The sequence below is a fragment of the Helicoverpa armigera genome, chromosome 9, assembly GCF_030705265.1.
Source record: "Helicoverpa armigera isolate CAAS_96S chromosome 9, ASM3070526v1, whole genome shotgun sequence".
Classification (NCBI taxonomy): Eukaryota; Metazoa; Arthropoda; class Insecta; order Lepidoptera; family Noctuidae; genus Helicoverpa; species Helicoverpa armigera.
This window is the reverse complement of record NC_087128.1, coordinates 1,236,420-1,255,228: the sequence shown is the minus strand read 5'-3', so window position 1 is coordinate 1,255,228 and position 18,809 is coordinate 1,236,420. Positions and strand designations below refer to the sequence as shown.

The 18,809-nt window shown below is 38.0% G+C and overlaps 2 protein-coding genes across 5 annotated transcripts in view; both read left to right on the top strand.

Moving 5' to 3' along the window:
• Window positions 1-36: 36 nt before the first annotated feature.
• LOC110372725 (dolichyl-diphosphooligosaccharide--protein glycosyltransferase 48 kDa subunit) lies at window positions 37-3,113 on the top strand. Its single transcript, XM_021329680.3, has 7 exons — window positions 37-239; window positions 378-616; window positions 825-1,067; window positions 1,379-1,522; window positions 1,887-2,048; window positions 2,451-2,681; window positions 2,834-3,113. Exons 1-7 carry the CDS (start codon window positions 110-112, stop codon window positions 2,990-2,992), a joined length of 1,308 nt encoding a protein of 435 aa, XP_021185355.3. The 5' UTR covers window positions 37-109; the 3' UTR covers window positions 2,993-3,113.
• Window positions 3,114-3,602: 489 nt separating this feature from the next.
• LOC110372726 (leucine-rich repeat flightless-interacting protein 2) overlaps window positions 3,603-18,809 on the top strand; it is a 28,937-nt gene continuing 13,730 nt past the window's right edge. The window contains exons 1-2 of one of the 4 annotated variants that reach the window (XM_049839433.2): window positions 3,603-3,974; window positions 5,382-5,481. In XM_049839433.2, the coding sequence (XP_049695390.1) occupies window positions 5,404-5,481 (78 nt within the window). In that variant the 5' untranslated portion in view covers window positions 3,603-3,974; window positions 5,382-5,403. Of the gene's footprint in view, window positions 3,975-4,047; window positions 4,320-5,381; window positions 5,482-12,794; window positions 13,572-17,620; window positions 18,525-18,809 lie in introns of those variants that run through there. The other 3 variants (XM_049839434.2, XM_049839432.2, XM_049839431.2) reach the window with 3 other exon arrangements.

Genomic DNA, 18,809 nt, shown 5'->3' with positions numbered 1-18,809 from the left:
TATTGAGGGCCTTTTCACTCCCCTATATTCATCTATATAGTCTATAGTATTTACGTTTACGTACACGTCATTGATCAATTTTATGTGCGGCTAATATTAAGATAGAAAAATGAAGATTCCACTAATTTTAGGAGTTATAGCGACGTTATCACTAGCTTTAGCTGAACAAGAAACATTGGTACTTGTCGATAATCTCAATATTAGAGAAACTCATTCACAGTTCTTCAAATCTCTGCAAGGTAAGCCGTGTCTGATCAGACGCCGGTATTTTACTGTAATGTCAAGCCCATAGCTTTCAGATATAATTAGCCACATCATACTAAAGTAGCATGTCTGTTATGATACAATAACTCATTAGACTATTGCTTGTTCTTCAGATCGTGGCTACACTCTCACATACAAACTAGCGGATGACCCTAACCTATTGTTATCTAAGTATGGAGAGTACTTGTACAAGAACTTGATCGTGTTCGCGCCCTCGGTGCTCGAGTTCGGAGGTCAAATCGACACAGAAGCCATCACAAAATTCATTGACGATGGCGGCAACCTGCTCATGGCTGGCAACGCAGCCGCCGGCGACGTGTACAGGGAAATCGCTTCTGAATGTGGATTTGAGGTATATAACGACCATTAAAACTATAATACAAGATAAACTATAACTTTGCTGACTATCATCATCCTCCGAGCCTTTTCCCAAATATGTTGGGATCGGCTTCCAGTCTAACTTTGCTGACTATAATAAGTTCTAATTAAATAGTATTGATGAGATATTCCATCTAGTCTTCTTGCTCAGTATGAACCTATGAACCTTATTCTGTTTCTAGATGGATGAAGAATCAGCAGCAGTCATAGACCACTTCAACTACGATGCGTCTGATGATGGAGAGCACACCAGGATTGTGGTGCCTCCCAAGAACCTGATCTCCTCTCCCACTATCGTTGGAGACCAGAACACCCAGCCGCTGCTGTTTGAAGGCACTGGTCTCATCCTGGATAAGGACAATAGCTTGGTGCTGCCTATCCTAACTGCTGACTCTACTGCCTACAGCTACAACCCTAAGAGTCAGGTAAATAAGCTGATATTTATTGATATAAAACTTTTTAGGTGTGGCAGCTATGTGTCCACAGTGTATGTAAACAGGAAACCACTCACTGGTCATCATTGTGTGTCTGTAAAGATTTTATTTTATAGCCATTTCATTGCCTGCAATTAATATGGCCCATAAACTTACTTATTGCTTTGAATACATTTTACTTTCTTTGAATACAGCATTTGATATGCATATGAAATAGCATGGTAAAATTATGTCTCATTTGAAATACAAATGCTATTGAGATCTTATAGAGCATCTTACATTTACACATGTAATTGTCACAGGTGAAGGAGTACCCCCATGCTGTTGGTCGCAAGACTGTGCTGATAGCTGCCCTGCAGGCGAGGAACAATGCCCGCATTGTTTTTAGTGGATCTCTGTTCTTCTTCTCTGATGAAGCCTTCAACTCTGGCATTGCTAAAGTTCACGTAAGTGTATTTTAACTAACATTATCATAATCAGGCTTCTTTCTTACTTTACTATGTTCCTGCCAGACACAGGCCTCTTCACATACAGAGATTCTCTCTTCTCTTCACATACAAGAAAATTATGAGTGACTTACATTGTTTTGAAATACATTTATCTGCATAGGTATATAGGTGATACATATTGAAACAACAGTCAAACTTAAAAATCAGTTATTCAGATCAGACTTAGTTGCAAACAGCACTTTCTGAATATACAAACTTACTAAAGGCAGCCTCCAAAATACCCTACCCTTCACTTCTTTCTCCATATATATTTGTTTTTTGCTGTATATTCATTTTCTTCATCTTTTATTAACTATCACAGGGTGACAAAGTGAGCTCAGCTCAGTCCGGCAACAAGGCTCTAGCGGTTCGTCTGAGCGAGTGGGCGTTCGGCGAGCGCGGCCGCCTGCGCGTACGCAACGTGCACCACCACCGCCAGGGGGAGAAGGACTCCTCCAATACTTACACCATCACTGACACTGTTGTAAGTAAACATTTCTATATCAAATATTGTTTATTCAAAATAGGCTGAAAAACTGTACTTTTCGAATGTTAAGTATGACATGAGAGAGCCCAAAATACGCCCACCCGTCATCACTTCCAATGTGTTTTTACTGGGAAGAAGTGGCACAACAAACTCCCTAGTAACACAAGTCTTACTGTCTTATTAATTAAAAAAACTTAAGAATTACAATCCCATATATCAAAAAGTATTTCTTAGTATTATTGCAATGATTTCTCAATAACTCAAATCAACTGATGCTAGTTTAGCCTAATTTTAGTCAGATAACATCATACTTGATACAAGCATGCACAGCATTTGTGATAAGTGTGTTGTTTGTTATAGCTATCATTTATTTATTTTGAATCTTTATATTCTTCCCAGGTATACAGAATCGAAATTGACGAGCTGAAGAATGGCAAATGGCAACCATTTGAAGCCAATGATGTTCAGCTTGAGTTTGTCCGCATTGACCCCTTCATTCGTACCACTCTCAAGAAGAAACCCAATGGAGTGTACGAGGCTATATTCAAGGTCCCTGATGTTTGGGGCGTGTACCAGTTCAAGGTGGATTACGACAGAGTTGGGTACACTAGGCTGTATCATTCTACACAGGTTAGTATGACAAGTTGGATAATGAAAGACAGATTTGAAATATCCAAGTTATTTATTAAAAAATGTATATTCTACTCTTATTTTTAACCAACTACAAAATTTGTTCGCAATTTAACTGTATGTGTTTATTAATTGACGGGTACTTTTTCCAGGTGTCAGTACGCCCACTTCAACACACACAGTACGAGCGCTTCATTCCGAGCGCGTATCCGTACTACGTGAGCGCCTTCTCTATGATGGTGGGCGTGTTCCTCTTCTCCTTCGTCTTCCTCTACTACAAGGAGGACGCTCCTAAGACTAAGAGCGAATAATTTTATCTTAGTTCATATATTTTATTCACAATAGAATCGTAGGATGCTACAAGTGAGTGTTTGAAAATGTGGGTTGCAATCTGTTTGAAATGTGAATTATAATAAATCTTATTATTTACTTCGTATTTCTATTATTATCTTATATTTATACTATCTCTCCTTGTGTCCTGTCCTTATATATCTTTTGACTAATAAAATACTAAACACTATTTTGAATACACTCAACATACTAGAATTTTAGTCTTCAACTGACTAATTAGCGAATTTTCAGTAAATTAATATGAGACTTCTACATTACTTAAATTAAATTTACTGCAGCCCAACGTCTGTTTGCCTCTGCTTCAAGATCAGAGGCCTCCGGAGTGGTTTTCAGTCCTTACTTTAACCTAAGATCAATGATATGGCAACACCAAATGCCCATACGATGTAAATAAAATATTCGGATACAGTTTTTGATTTAAGAACCGATTTAAAAATGCTTTTATATTTTATTGCCAGAAAAGTTACACTACTGAGTTATTTATAAGTTACATTCGGGTTAAAAAAGTTCATCTCTCCAAATGAACGCTTCCATAAATTAAACTGACATTCCACAATCCAACGGGCTGTTCTCGAACGCAACGGTTTTAAATGGCAATGGCATGCATGTCATACATGGCTTTTGTAAAAATTAATTTGAGTAAAAATGGCATAATTTATTATTTTAACATTAAATAGTCTATTCAATTGATCTTATGAGTTTAAAATTGTGCCAAGCAAACTTTGACTGAACGTGTAGACTGTGTAATATAGGCATTTTCTATGTGATTCGTGTAGGCAGTGAATTGGTGTCGCCGTATTTCTTAAAATATTGCAAATTTTTTACGTTCCTTTTGCGCTTCTGTGTTGATTAGCATAATCGTGAGATCGCGTAGAGACTGATGACCGATAAGTAGGCGATAGTGAGTGTTGCAGTGATGTGTTTACATCTGTAACTGTCCCAGTAAGTATGCAATGATGTCATTGTAGTGACTACCATAAAAAACTGTGTTGGCTTTGTGCCCACCCGTTTTCCTGGTGATCGTGACTCCAATACTATTATGAGGAAACAAGCATGCGGGATAAGCGCAATGAACCCCTTAGGTTATAGACAACCTGTTTTTGAGTAAGTATATGCTAATTAGTCTGTGATTGTGGTCAGCCAGTGGACACTGTTTATGAATATTTGTTCCAAAATATTGGCGCCGCGATTGTATTGTTAAAGGCATACATTATGTGACTAATGAGAGGGACAATATTTTCATAAAGTTGTTTCAACACTGTGGTGTTTCCATATTTATAGAATAAGGTAAGCATTCCAGTAGGTCAGTGGTGGTGATACATGTCACTTGGTTGCTTCAGTGTGTACTCTGGGACAAATGTATTGGTTGATGGTCTAACTGTATACTTCAAACCAGCTGTCAGTAAGTTCCATTCCATTTGAGTACTTAGTAGTTACTTTTCATCAATGGCAAAATCATGAAGACTTCAACTACTCTTTCTATGTAATAATGGTAAACATTGTTGATGTGGTGATCCCCATAAGAACAACATCATTATTAAGCAACTTGTAGATCTAATATACATTTTCCCAGCCAATCAAAGTCATAGCTCAGTGATAAACTAATAAATTGAATGGAAATAAATCTTAATGAGCAAGCTATTATTAACACATTAAGCAGAGATTACTCTATCTCATCATCTACATAATTAATAGGGTCAAGCTAAATTAAATATAATTTATTGAACTCTGAAATTATTGTATACAGAAATTGTATGAAGTTTATAGGAATTTTCTATTACCAAAATAACTTTATTTTAAATAGCTTGAAATTCCAAAATTAGATATTCACACTTTATTTAAAAGAACAATGAATTTCTTTATCTAAAGTAACCCATTAGAACACATTCAATGTATCTTAAATACTGTGTAAAGTAAGCAACAACTTAATTCTTGTTTAAATGAGCAATTAACGGCAGAACAATACTATTGGAGTGATAACCTTGTTAGCGGCTCCTGTTGATAAGGTGTGCATCTGACACATCGCTGTACCAACCATTAATGTAATCCAAGGTTACGGACATGTGACACATTGTGGCTTATCACTTGCATGTTATTACTGTTCAAATTAAATATGAAATTGTTCAATTGTATTATTTTATGGATTATATTTTTAGTTTGTGTAATATAAACAGTGTTTTTAAAAATGAGACTATCTATTACAGTATGTTTAAAATAAAACTGAATCTGAATTCCAAACTATATGATATTGATTCTAATACATTTTTTACCAACTTCAATAGAGTGCCCTAATGTGTGTATGTGTTTCTTGAATATGTTAAATAAACTATTTATTATATTTGTTTACAGAGTGTGAAGAGTGTCGTGCGGGATGGATCCGTCGCGGCGCCAGCGCACGCAGACGAAGGCCACGGCGGAGGAGCAGGCTCTCGATCAGATTGCCAGAGAGGTAAGCTCTAACCATATTAAGTATCAAAGAAAGTGCCTCTGGTGCATCGCGGTAGGTTGGGTGAAGTAGTGCTTGTACCATAAAACTAACAAGAGAGCCAAGAAAGCCTAAACAAAGAAGTGAACCAAAAACCAAGAGTATCTAAGGTCCAAATTCTGACAACATTAACATAAAACAACTGTTTACTCCAAGTACAGTTGTTTTAAAAAAAACTGATGTCCTTGTCGGTAAATTAGACCCTACATACCATTACACAAATGCCTAGATTTGTTTATATGTGTGTAAAATGTAATGAAGAAAGAATTCAAAGTGATGTGTAAAATAGAAACCATACCTTACTGAATTCTGCCCGCCACTTTTCTCCAATACTATAAAGAACAAGATTAGCCTACTCCTCGTCTCCTCATACCCTTGTTTTGAATAATTGCAAATAAGTGGATTACATACTCACAGACAGATAATCATATTATTGACATGTGTCTCCACATGTGAGGTATTAATCCTTCTGTCTTGAATTATAATCTCTCAGAGCCAATTACAAGAGCCCAGGCTTCTTTGCTGCATGTCTAGAGGTCAAATGCATCAACACTGTTAATTTTATGCAGCCACATTAATTTTGTTGCGTCGAAAAGTTTCGGAATGCACCAACAGATGGCTCTGGCTACTCTAAACTTAGCTTTGTAAGTTACTCACTTGGGGATTGTTAATAGTTTAACACAGTGGTGTTCAAATAGTAATTTTTATCACAACAATTTATAAATGGATAAGGTATTCACAATAAATTATTTAAAAGAACTATACTTCAATGTGCACTGCATATGTGTAACAATACAAAGCTATGACATCCATAATGACCAACTAACTTGATTCTCGTCTGATAACTCCCGATAAGCGCGAAGCACTTCGATAACACACTCGACAGCGATTGCTTTGTAATAAAATATTGTTATTAATCACAATTCGCCTCACCTGTAGCACTGGCGTCGAATATAGCCCGCTGTGGTGACTGGCAGACGTTCCGCCTCGCACCCGACAAACCAAAACTCCGCACATTGTGCCAACAATGTACTGCTCTGGGAAAAATAACAGATGTGCTATTTTGCTATTGACATATTAGTATAATTGATTTGAGGGCTGTTTATCGATGTTTGGTTAAAATAAAAAAGGTGGTTCTAGAATAGGTATAATATGTCCTTAGGGATTACTATCAACTTCACTGTCCACGAAGTAGACAAAACAGTTGCACAATTGGTTTGCATCACATGCACATGACTTATGGGACAGGAATGTTGCTGAGATTCCCAATTCATCATATTAGCATAGCTCGGTTTTCATGCATAATACATACAGGGCTGAAAAAATAGATCTGCTTCATCGGGAACATATGCTTCGAAATAAAGTTAGGAGATAGGTTCTACAGAAAAAAAAAAAACAGATTAAGAGGACGAATTGGAATTTTTGGCGCCAAGGATGTCAATTTTTCTCAGTAAATACAAAACGGATCAAAATACAACTTGGTTACCTGAAAGTTCATGATATAAACCTTATTTTGTTAGTTGTAGAAACATGATTAGGTAACTTTTATAACAGAGAAAAATATATCAAACATACCTCTTTTTAAAAAGAGATTCACATATTATGGGCATACGGGACCGATTTAAGCCTCTTAACTTTTTTAGTAGTTGAGTATATACATACTCTTTAAAATTGTAGTAGGATTTTTTATTAAATTATCATTTCTAAATATTAAAATTACAAAACCATTTTGTCGCTTACGGCTTTTAGTTATAAGCTAGCGCGCGTATTGTTATCCTCGCCCCGCTCAGACGCTCCGACCCCTTTTGGCGCCTTAGATGCGCGTGCCGGTTATGGAATTATTGTTGACCACTTCCTCGCCTTAATGTATTCCGCAATTAATCAAAATTTTACCAATATTGTACTGTTAGCCTAACAAGTTCGAAACACTGTGTAATTTGCCACCTGTTAATGGTGGTAGTAAAATAAGTCGCGATCGAAATAGACTTCCGCGTGCGACACCTCAGCGGCCGACTGACTTTAACGTCTTCACCTTTCAGAGACGAGCTCTGGAATCTAATTTAAATATAGGGATCACGCTATAGTACACTTTAGGAAAAAAAAAAATTTCCACTTTTTTACTGTTAGGTACTTTGACAGCGTGATTGATGTACAATGTACATATTTGTACCAAATTCCAGCTTTCTAGTGCAGACGGTCAGACAGATAGACAGTGCGAAACAATTAGAGTTCTTAGTTTAACGGAACCCTAAAAACGTTATTTACCAAATCTCAATCTTTAAGAAAGTAATGATGAAAGAGAACGTTTGGAACGGGATATCTGACAAAAGAGCGGCTGCTTAATTCGGTAGGCCGCGTCGATTGATCGATGTATCGTAATGTTTTCCCCTACCAATTAGAAACACGCGCACTATATTTTTTGAGGAGAGATTCACTGCTATTTGATAAATTTAACATCCTAAAGGCTTGTAATTCTTTATTTAGAACACACCTTCTTCTTCTGAAATTGCCTAGCTTTCGTATTGAACCTAGCTCGTGCTATTACACTGAATATAAATCAACCCTTTATATCATTTCTGGTAGAAAATTAAATAAACATGAACATTCAAAGTATAACATAACCTGAGGTGGCCAATAACATCTATAAGCGGTACGTAACCCAATATTATTGAATCTATAAATTATTAATAATCGAAGTATCGGCTGATCTGATATAAAATATTTGCGAATTAAATCCAGTATGTGCTAGAAATACCGGAGAACTGATCGGGTGTGTCCATCTATTTCGACGATTATTGTTTTATGAGCTGTGAGATCAATAGGGTTGCCTCTAGGAGTGCAAGAAAGTAATACATTTTTAATTTACTTGCAAGAAGCAGAAAAAATGCTGCGCCGACCCCAAATAAAATTGGGATAAGGGTAAGAGTTTGCAAAAAGTCTCAGACCTGGGAGGAAATTAGGTGCTTCTTTTCGTAAATTGTAATGAAGAATGAAAGGTGACAGTCTCTTTCTAAGTTGACGAGTTTTTGTAAAACAATACTTATCTATTTTAAATATCTAATGATATGTTTCATAAGTTGTAATAGAGAGAAGCAACTAGTCAAAACATTCAACCATTACTTCGTGCGTATGTCTGAAGTTATCAAAACCACACGTGTTTTAGTATGTGACTATTCTGTAAATATTTGAATATCGCCTTATATTATAAAACAATCTTTTTATTATCAGTTTATCAATGGAATAATTACAACTACTAAGTTTACAATAGTCAAGCCTATTTAAATAATTTTAAAACATGCCAGCATAGTGTAAAATTCCAAGCCATTGGCCATGTATGAACTTAACAAACCCGAAAACTATAATATTAGTTCCTTTTTCGTGTGAGAGGAGGCCTGTGCCCAGCAATGGGACGATAAAAAGGCTGTAATAGTAACAAAAAAATTTGTGACCAAAGTCTTATAAGAGGAACTCTTTCAAAGTCGTATAAGAGGTACAAACAATAAGAACCCATGGACCAATATATACTATGAGAAGAGCCAACAACAGAGTTAAAGAAGCTTTCCTTTGACGAAATTCAGCTTTAAATCATCCACCACCCCTAAGCGATGACATGAATATATTTATGCGCAAGCGCATACAGCATGCATCGGAACGTGGTGCGAAACAAAAAGACGTGACGCCAAAATAGATGCGGCCCGGTCGCTCGCGCTATTTACGACAACTCAAGAGTACGAGTGTCGGGACCCCTCGCGACACTAGTGCACCGGCTGCAAGACGCTCTAGTCTCTAATCTGGATCTAATTGCGGTCGCTATGCCCCAGGAATGCTAGCTAGGGCTGCGAAGTCTTTATTTACTTACGGGATTTCGTTCGTTTTGCATTGCTGTTGCTTCAAGCTTCATATCCTATGTTTTGAGGGTCACGATGTTCTCTGGGCTTCTTATCTTGGCCATCGTTTGTCTGTCCGTGGTTCTGGTATCCCTTAACAGGGACATAGAGAGAAATAAAAGAAGGCTTTTCCACTACCCACGAACTTGAGCAACATTAAGGAATTTTGTACAATTAAAAGATGCCATAGGTGTCAACGATCAAAGATTAATGTAGTGCCTATATGAAAACTTGAATTAACAAATCAAATTGCTAATCTAATAACTGCGCTGCTAAGCGGGAGTGGGTCGAATGGAAACATCGATATGACGCGCGTTCCTTTATAAGGTGGCTTGTATGACGGCCGCTTTGATTCACTTGACGATCATAATGCCGTCAACCAGGAGTTTATTGATCGATGGAATTTGTTTACTATTATAATTATAGGCAGTCGTATTGATAATAACTTGGTATGCTAACTATTTGTTCATGATAGCTCTGATTGAGAGTCGGAACAATAAATCCTGATGATAGAACAAAAAGGGTTCAAGAACAATTTCTTATTCTCCTTTGTCTTGACATCTTCCTGTAGACCATTGCGACCTGTATATCATAACGAATGACCTCACGATCACTGATAGCAGAGATCTTCAGTTCGCAATTAGCGAATCCACGACAGAGTTCGTATGAATGGATCTAAATCGATTTCCGCGGCACTCTCAGCAAGGCCATTGTTGTAAAATGCAGCGAGATGAGGCACGCGCCAAGTCGGCAAGCAATTCCGTTAGTTCGCGGAAACAACTGACCTACTGCAACGTTTCCTACAACATCCGCGCATGGGCTTACAGCCGCTTACCAACTATAGTAATACTGGTGCTCGATCGTTACACCGATTGGCACTTGTTGAGTAGCTTTTGTTATGCTACTTAGTGAGGAAGGACCAACGCTTTCAGATTCGGTCTTTTTGGTACTCTGTTTCTTTCCATTGGCTAATAAGGTCAAGTGAGAATTTGATGGATGGATTTATCATTAGCCTCTTCATTGGCATGTCATTTTTGGGTTTGCTTATAATTGCTTCAAGCGTTAGAAAAGGCAAATTTCAAAATTCATAGTATGGATCTTTTTTTTAGATTAAATCTTTAAACGATCATAAAATATTATTTTATGAAGACAACACACAAACCATAATAGGAATAACAAGCATTTTTATTGAATTATTAATGTACACACTATACATATATACAAACTTAAGCTACTTATCTTTATACAAAACTAAAAATAAAATACTATATACAAAATGTATATAAACATAAAACATAATATAAAAGACCATAATTAATGTGATCCTGACGGAAATAATAAATCTCAGTGGACGACATGTTGTCTAGTTGATACTGAATTCTACGCCATATGAGTATAATCTACTACCTAACAACATTTGCAACGGCAGATTCAATTATGTTAGCTGTTTTGCAAATCAATGCCACAACTCATCTTATGTGTTTATTGCTTGATATCGCTTATTCAAAGGAGATTAAAACTGTACATTTTGGAGACAAACATACTAAAATAACCCCTTAACTATAATTTATAGCCTCCGGTTCAAATAAATCATGCAGTATTGTAAAATGGGAATACAGAATATAGGTCAGCTGGCACCTGGTTGTGGGAGGTCATTGCCCTGTGCCTGATCGATCCGGCGTCCTACTTCCACAGCCTCGCGAAGCCTGGGCTCCTATTATGTAAGGACAAAGCCTCTTACTATGCATACGCTGTGTATGGAATACTCTTTTAGAATATGCGAGGACCAAGTAACTTGAGTGTAAGTAGACAGCTTACACTGCTGATAAGAAGGATGAAAAAGTATGTATCTGACGTATTTCTTGACATGAATCAAGTTAGATATTTCTTCTTATCTGCTTCTAGTCCCAAGAAGCCGACCCCAACATAGTTCGCAAAGGCTAGACAGATGATCGTTTCGAATACGGTTTTTTAGATGTTAATTTTAACTATAGAATGTTATTGCCTTGAAAGCAGAGCATGAAGCATGCTTGCTTTAATGAAAATATAATTGCTTATTATTATGTATGTATTCCGAGTTCCGCATTCTTTGTACTCGTTTCGTCGGTTTTCCTCAAGAAGTTAATCTTGATAAGTTAAGTACTCCATAATTACGCACAACAACTAAGCATGGTCCTAATAAAGTGTACCAGTTTTTTTCCCCATTACTTGCTCTTTAGTAATGCAAATATTCTAATGAGTTTTGAGACCTCATTGTAATACCAGTGTGTACTAAGAACGAAGCATTAGAAATACTTGTATTCATGATTCTTCTCTGACTGGCATGAATAACGTTATCCCACAAAGAAAGCAGAGGTTCTAAGGCTTGATTTTTCTTTTTCTGGAAACAAAGAGTAATCAAATTCTAGAGGACTAGGGGTACTAACATATAATTTAATATAGGATTTGTATCTGCCCGCCCCTAGTCTGGGCTTTGCTGACGTAAGCAGCAGCATCGATCCGTCTGCGCTCCATCCCCCTCTGTCTCGCTCCCCGGCTGATGCAACTCGGGAAAATATTGCAATTATAAAAGCATTTGGATTTTAAAATTTGTCCCTTCTATACTTGGGTACTTTCCATGTAATATTTGACAAAATCCACAACACTGTGTAGTTCAAATATGTTCTCAATTAGTGTCAATTAAAAATAGGTTATGTGTATTGATCCCGATGCAGTGCCGCCTCTCGGCCAATCCTGTGCGTTTATAGTTTGTAAATGCTATATGTTTTGTTAGTCCTGTATCTGACTATCACGCCCACTGTTTGCAGTTTTATCTGGCATGCTTTGCGCTTTGTGCTCCTTTCATCTCACATAGATTGCTATTAGAAAGTTGGCCTTTAAAGTTTACCATTGTTAAAATTCATATTCAATACTAGATTATTATATCTTTTCTGCAGGAGGTTCTCGTAGTGTGTAATGACTGTATGTTCTTTCCGTCTTACAGTCAGGTTTATGTAAAGAACATCTATTTTAAACCTTTGTTTATGTAATAATTTTGTAAAGTGGAATTTACAGCGTTGTTTTATGCAGTTACAATGTTCCTTACAAATGGTTTATTGGCTATTACGAATATTGCATACATGTCTGACCTAGTTTATGCCACCAGATTGCGCTAACGGTACCTACCGAAAGTTGAATCATTTGGTGGCACGCCGCAGTTCCGCGGGGATTAAAAATAAACATAAACGTGTGCAGCTTCCATATTCAGTTCTAAGAAGCCCTTTCAGCAAGCAGTCATTTCGCGCGACATTCTCTTGCATGTAGGGCCAGGGGGGTTGTTCCTTTTGGGCGGGCGGCTGGAGGGGCGGTCTGGGCGGCCGGCAGAGGGGGGCTCCAGCGTCAACGACCGCCACTTGACTGTCTGCGAGCGCGAGGGAACACCGTCCCAAGCTGCACCCGGACGATTCAACTTTCGACATTTTCAATAGAATTTTAAGAAAACGTTCGATTTCGCGCGTGTTCATTGCTCCGGGTGTCTGGTCTAGCGGTCGCGGTGTCTTAGATAATTACTTAGTTGATTGCGACCACTCACTCGTTTGGCATGATGCGTTTCGTGACGGTTGTGCGGCTATGCGTCGGTGTCCTCTAACATTGAGCTCGCTAAACAATTTTGCAATCGTGTTTATGTGAATTAGTAAACGATAGTTTGGCCCGCGCACGTGTGATGTTCGTCTGGCGGTGACACGTTGATGGATAATCCGTTTCGTCCGCTCGCCGGCTTGGTGACACATTGCATGTGTGAAAGTGTGTGACACTGCATCGATCGAAAATAGACGTTATTATTTAAGAACAATGCACTAGACGAGCGACAGGCACTTCCTAGTGCGTGACTATGTCGCTGTGAGAATTCTGTGTTGTTGTTTTGTGGCTGGTTAGTGACGGTTGTGACTCTGCACTATGGTGCGTTTGGGACTGGCGATGGTGGTGGGAGTGGCGCCAGCTCTGGTGTCCTGGTGGCGCGGCCAGGGCTCGTGGCTGCCACCGCCGCTGGTGCTGCCCTCACCGTGCTCGGAGAAGACCCCCAAGTGGCCTCCTCAACGTTCGCCATCTCTGTCTGACTGTCTGGAGAGCAGTAGCGACGAAGACTCCTCGGCTCGATCGATTGTTTGTCTAGTTAGACCCAAATTAGTAAGTACTTGATAGTGACAGTCTAGCTAAATGGATGATACGAGTTCTGCTTGTATCCGCTTGTTTAGATTTAAGTACTCATAATGTATTGTATATTATATTACATACATTCTGAAGTAAAATTATTATGATAGCTCCGCATTACATAAGCTTTACCTAAGTAGATATAATTCTAGTAATTTTAATTAACTAAGTATTCGTTACATCGTATTCTGGAAGCTAGGTACACATTTGCTAATGAGGTACTCTCATTAAACTACATAATTGCAATTGGATTTGGATAATTGTTACCATAATCAACGAGACTGGAAGTATTACAACATCGGATAAGGATATACAAGTACACAATTACTGAATCAGGTTTATGCAACAAAAGACTTAACGGCACCCACACAAGGCATTTAATGATTTGTAGATGTAGTACAGAGAATCACGACTGGTCCGCAGTGACCGCGGTGAAAGCAAAAATTTGCATAATATGAGACATTTTGTCACAATCTCGTGTCATTCCGTTTCATTGCAATAAAAACGAACGCGTGTGGTCCACACAACACAGGCGCCTCACTCATGAATCACACAGGACATTTTAATCATTCTATAAATAAATCCATCTCGTCGAGCTCCCCTATCGTTTCTTTTGATTTAGAGCGAAATAATCGTCATGTTAATCGACTCTGCGTGTCTCCGTTGTTTAATATTATCGATAAAACTAAAGCTGTGTTGTGTTTATGCCATCAATCGTTTTATTTTATTAGCGAAGCACTTGACTTTGTAAACCTGACGATGAATATGCTCCAGTTCAATGTCGCGATGTTCTAGAATTTTATTAAAATATCATCAAATACTCGGTCGTCAATAAAAAGCTGAGACATCGATCATTCACCTCTGCTATTACGAAAGCGCATCTCACGTGCGTTGGCGACTGTTCCATAGCATCGGATGCGTCGCAAATGTCACGATATTTACGTCCGCGTACCGTCGCGTGCGCACCTCGCCGTCCATCGATCCCGTTCGATCTTCTAACAGTTAATCGTCCGCAATCGGTTTTTACGTACTCTCTGCAGTACAGCAGTCGCGTGGCAGATATCTCGATTATTTTTCACGCGTGCGGTCAACTTGCGTTTGCGCAGTTCTTGCGTTCGTTCCTTACTCGGCTGTGTAGTAGTCGTTATTTCAGTGTTTGTCTGTTTGTGGTTCGGTTTAGTGCGCTCTGCTGATACGTGCGTGCAATACCTGTATCGAGACGATTCGATGTTAATTGAAGTGTAGAAATAAATAGTGAAATCCTTGCCGTGTTCACTGTCGCGTTTCTTATGAATAGTTATATTTATGGTTATGACCGACCAGAAATCTAATCAACAACATGCATAAATCTTTAAATGCGACGTTTTTAATTTGCACTTTAAATAATTTATAACTTATAATGATCTCATGACTATTAACGCTTGGTGTTTATCATTTAAAAATAATAACAAGGAAATGGAACGTGGTTTATAGTACGTTTATAGGATAACCAGAAAATATTAAGTTGTTCCTTAATAACCATATTGATCTTAAAACAATTTTATTAAAATAATCACTATTATTTTCCCACCAATATGTGTAGAATCCACTGCAATAATCCAATTTAAGAAACCAATTTGTAATATTTTTTATTAGCATTTTCATCTTCGATTGATAACCAATTAAACGTCAATTTAGCACACTTTCTATATTCTGCAATTAAATACATTATAATTATCCGCCTAACATTGTTCGTCACAAGAAAATAAATTATAAGGACCGAATCTGCTATGCTTATTTATAGAGTCTAGTTTAATATTAGATGTGTAGGGCAGGCATTGTGCTGGCCAGCGAAGCCGTGACGTCCTTGCCCCTTTGTCTGAGGTCCGCTGTGGGGCCGAGAGCAAGTCTACGCTAGTACCACAACGGGAAATTATAATACATATTACCTTACAAGCTAGAAAGCTGTCTGTTATATAAATAATTCGTTCCGCAGGACCAAACGTTGGTCTTCATATCCCAAGACTGTTGTCGAAAAGATTGCAGAAAATCTGGCTTATCAAAATAGACAACACAGGTTTTAGATCGCCTAACCTTCATTCTTTGACCTTAAACTTTCGACCTTAGCTATTTTATTATTGTTGATGCATAATCTTCTAAATAAGCATAAAAGTTGCATGACGATTTGCATTTGATGTTTATTCTATGAGACACGAATTGGCTTTTCTAACTGCTCTGAGAACTATCTACTGTCTTTGGATACTTTTTAGGGGCGTTGAAGGCTTTCTATCAACATATTTGCCTTAGTTTTAATCTACCATTACTGGCTGGTTCGCTCAGTGAGAGGTCCCTATTTAGCAACACCTTGTTACAGGCACGCTATATAAAAACTCGGTGCTGCAATGCAATATAACTCTAGTAATTGACTTTTTATAGCCCGCTAAACATACAGCTTGGTTAATCAGCTGGCAACTAAATATACGTAACTGTATTGCACCATTTGACTTCCTTCTGCTTACCTATAACGTGCCTGAGCCTTTATACGGCTGGTAGGTATCTATTAGCGTGTCCTGATGTAATAATCCAGGTTTTACCTACTGCTTTGCTGATTTCTTATCTAGCTCGTAAACGTTACTGCTCACGGAACATATTGGTGTTTCTAAAATCAGAACCTATACTAGTCAGCCTCGATCAAGGCGTTCGTGTCATGCGAAAACTTTATGTAGTCCTCCTTTAAATGAAAGCAATAGAGTTAAATGATGAAGACTCATGGTTATTGATACTCAATTTACCTAATGCTCATCTAAATAGTTGCAGTAAGAAGAAATCAGAAGACCTGCTGCAAGTTACCAAAATTTTTGAAGAAGTGATTATGCGCGAATTGCACCTTGTTGTATAATTTTATTACCTACTGTTGAAATCGAAAGGTGTTGCAGCAGAACTCATAAAAAAGCTCTAAAACATGACGACAAGTTTCACAATGATTAGGTATTAAGAAAACTGCATTTCTTCAACTGCTACTGAGTTGAATGTTCATTAGTTCGTTTCCCGGATGAGGCAATCTTGCCTGCTCTGTGAAAGCTATTTATTTTGCACCAGAGTGCTCAGTTGAAATGTAGAAGTTTGATCTGATGAGAAAATGGCAAGGTATCTTTTAGTTTCCTTAAGTAATTAGTTCATTTACCAACAAATCACTTGAGTTGCATATCCGAATGGATTCAGTCATGAAAAATTTAATTAAATGCAGACTAGCTTAAGCATCTCATACTTTTCTTTTTCTACATCAGCACAGGTCATGTTTTTTTCCGGAAGCTTTTTTAAATGAATCTGAGCTTCGCTAATATTCTCATTATAAAAATAAATATGACTTGCTTATGTTTGCTTATCGACCCATATTGCTACATGTTTTTCCTGTGATAAATTCAATGTCACTATTATTAAATTTATTTTACTGTTTATGTCATTGGTCACATTAATACGTGTGTATTAATAACTTAGCGAACCAATATCATTAATTCTAGTAAAATTATCTAGCACTTTTAACCTACATACTATCACACCGATCTGCATTGCCTTGCTGCGTTTTACTTTATGTGATTTTTTAATTGTCGATTTCAACTGATTACTGGGAAACGATTAATTTGGTAATTATTCTCTACAACGGTATTTCCTTACGATATATCTAACAGGTTTTTACAATGCTTAATTAACCAATGCCCCGTGCACACGAAATATTGTAGTTTATGTGTCATTCCGATAATACAACATATCGAATCACATTGTATGAATACAATGCAAGATGGTATGCATTACAATAGAGAAATGGCAAATCTAATACGGCATCGTTGATCTTCAACACAGTTGACTCCAAAGCCCAGTCTTTATGTACGCATCGGGTGTATGGATAGTATATCAAAATGAATTATTACAACCGGAACACACATGTTTCCATGTGATAGATTCCTTCGAGTAATTCCTCATTAATTTTGACAAGGCATTTATTTCATAACGTAACGATAGCTTGCAGTGTGATACGCGGCCCAAGCATGGCGGTCACTCGCAGTCGGTCGCAGACGTCGCCGTAACCACACGCGTGTTAGTGGCCCTAACGCGGCAATTACAAGCACCGTCGCGCGGATAACTTATGTTCGTTGGCACCAGTGACTCAATTCTATTGTTCACTGAGATACGTAAACATAAACAATCATTGTGACAAGTGCGTCTAAAGACAATTTTATTGATATCATAATAAACAGCAGTGCAGTTGACTCGCGAATAAAGAATGTTGGTCAAGGAGCGTTTAATAAAGTGGAAACATCGGCGATAAGATAAAGCTATTATACCTCACAATAAATGTTATCGCGATTAGCAATAGAGTGCAGTTCGAGAAGAGCACAGTGTTAAAATTGCGTCCTTCCTTTCTATTCAAGCGGCAGAGACGATGCTGCAATCTAGTCGCCTGCGCACACACACCATTTGTTGACGCATGCGGCAGATGTGAGAATTCGAAAACAGTGTGCCACCCCGTTTGTTTGTGTTCTACGAATAAGTGCAACAGTACCTGACAGGTAATCAGTGACGCTAATGATGGGCCAGCGCTCTGAACTGGCTACGCCTGACAATAGTGACGAAGAGAGCGGAGAAGCCTTCACTGATGGTGATTTTGGAGATTCTGATGACGAAACTATCGTCGAACGCCATGAAGAGGCTAAGCCTTCACACTTGCCAATCAATGAAACTGTGAATAAGGATATTGAAAAAATTGCAGCTACTAATGGACACTCTAATGGAAGCGTAGATGGGTCACCCAGAATGAACGGTCGCAAAAACAGTGAAGCCCATTCAAGTGATTCAGAAAACCAAAGCTTAGTGTTATCAGATTTGCGCAGAGATTCGCATGGTGACCAAAATCCTTCAATAGTTGGCATTCTTGGCGATCAGCAAAACCATGTACGTATAGCAAATTGTATAGTGTTGACCTCATAAACCTTCTTTGAATTTTATATTTGTCATGCCATATCCGAAGTATTTTCCGTTTCCAAAACTGATTTAAAGGTGAGTCACGTTCATAAGCTTGTGAGTCCCCTTCCCTTAGTTACCGTAAGAACTCGTACTTGTAGTTATACTAACTATGAAGGTTAATGTAAAGGCCCCAAAGCTAGTTAAGAATTATCTTATCTTGATGTTTTGCTACGGTCTGAGCGATTTGAAGGTCGTCGCCGAATTTAGTTGTCT

Coding starts and splice junctions, on each gene's coding strand:
- LOC110372725 (XM_021329680.3), top strand. CDS start 110: ATGAAGATTCCACTAATTTTAGGAGTTATAGCGACGTTATCACTAGCT. Junction 617..824: donor CTTCTGAATGTGGATTTGAG/GTATATAACGAC, acceptor TTCTGTTTCTAG/ATGGATGAAGAATCAGCAGC. Junction 2,049..2,450: donor ACACCATCACTGACACTGTT/GTAAGTAAACAT, acceptor TATTCTTCCCAG/GTATACAGAATCGAAATTGA.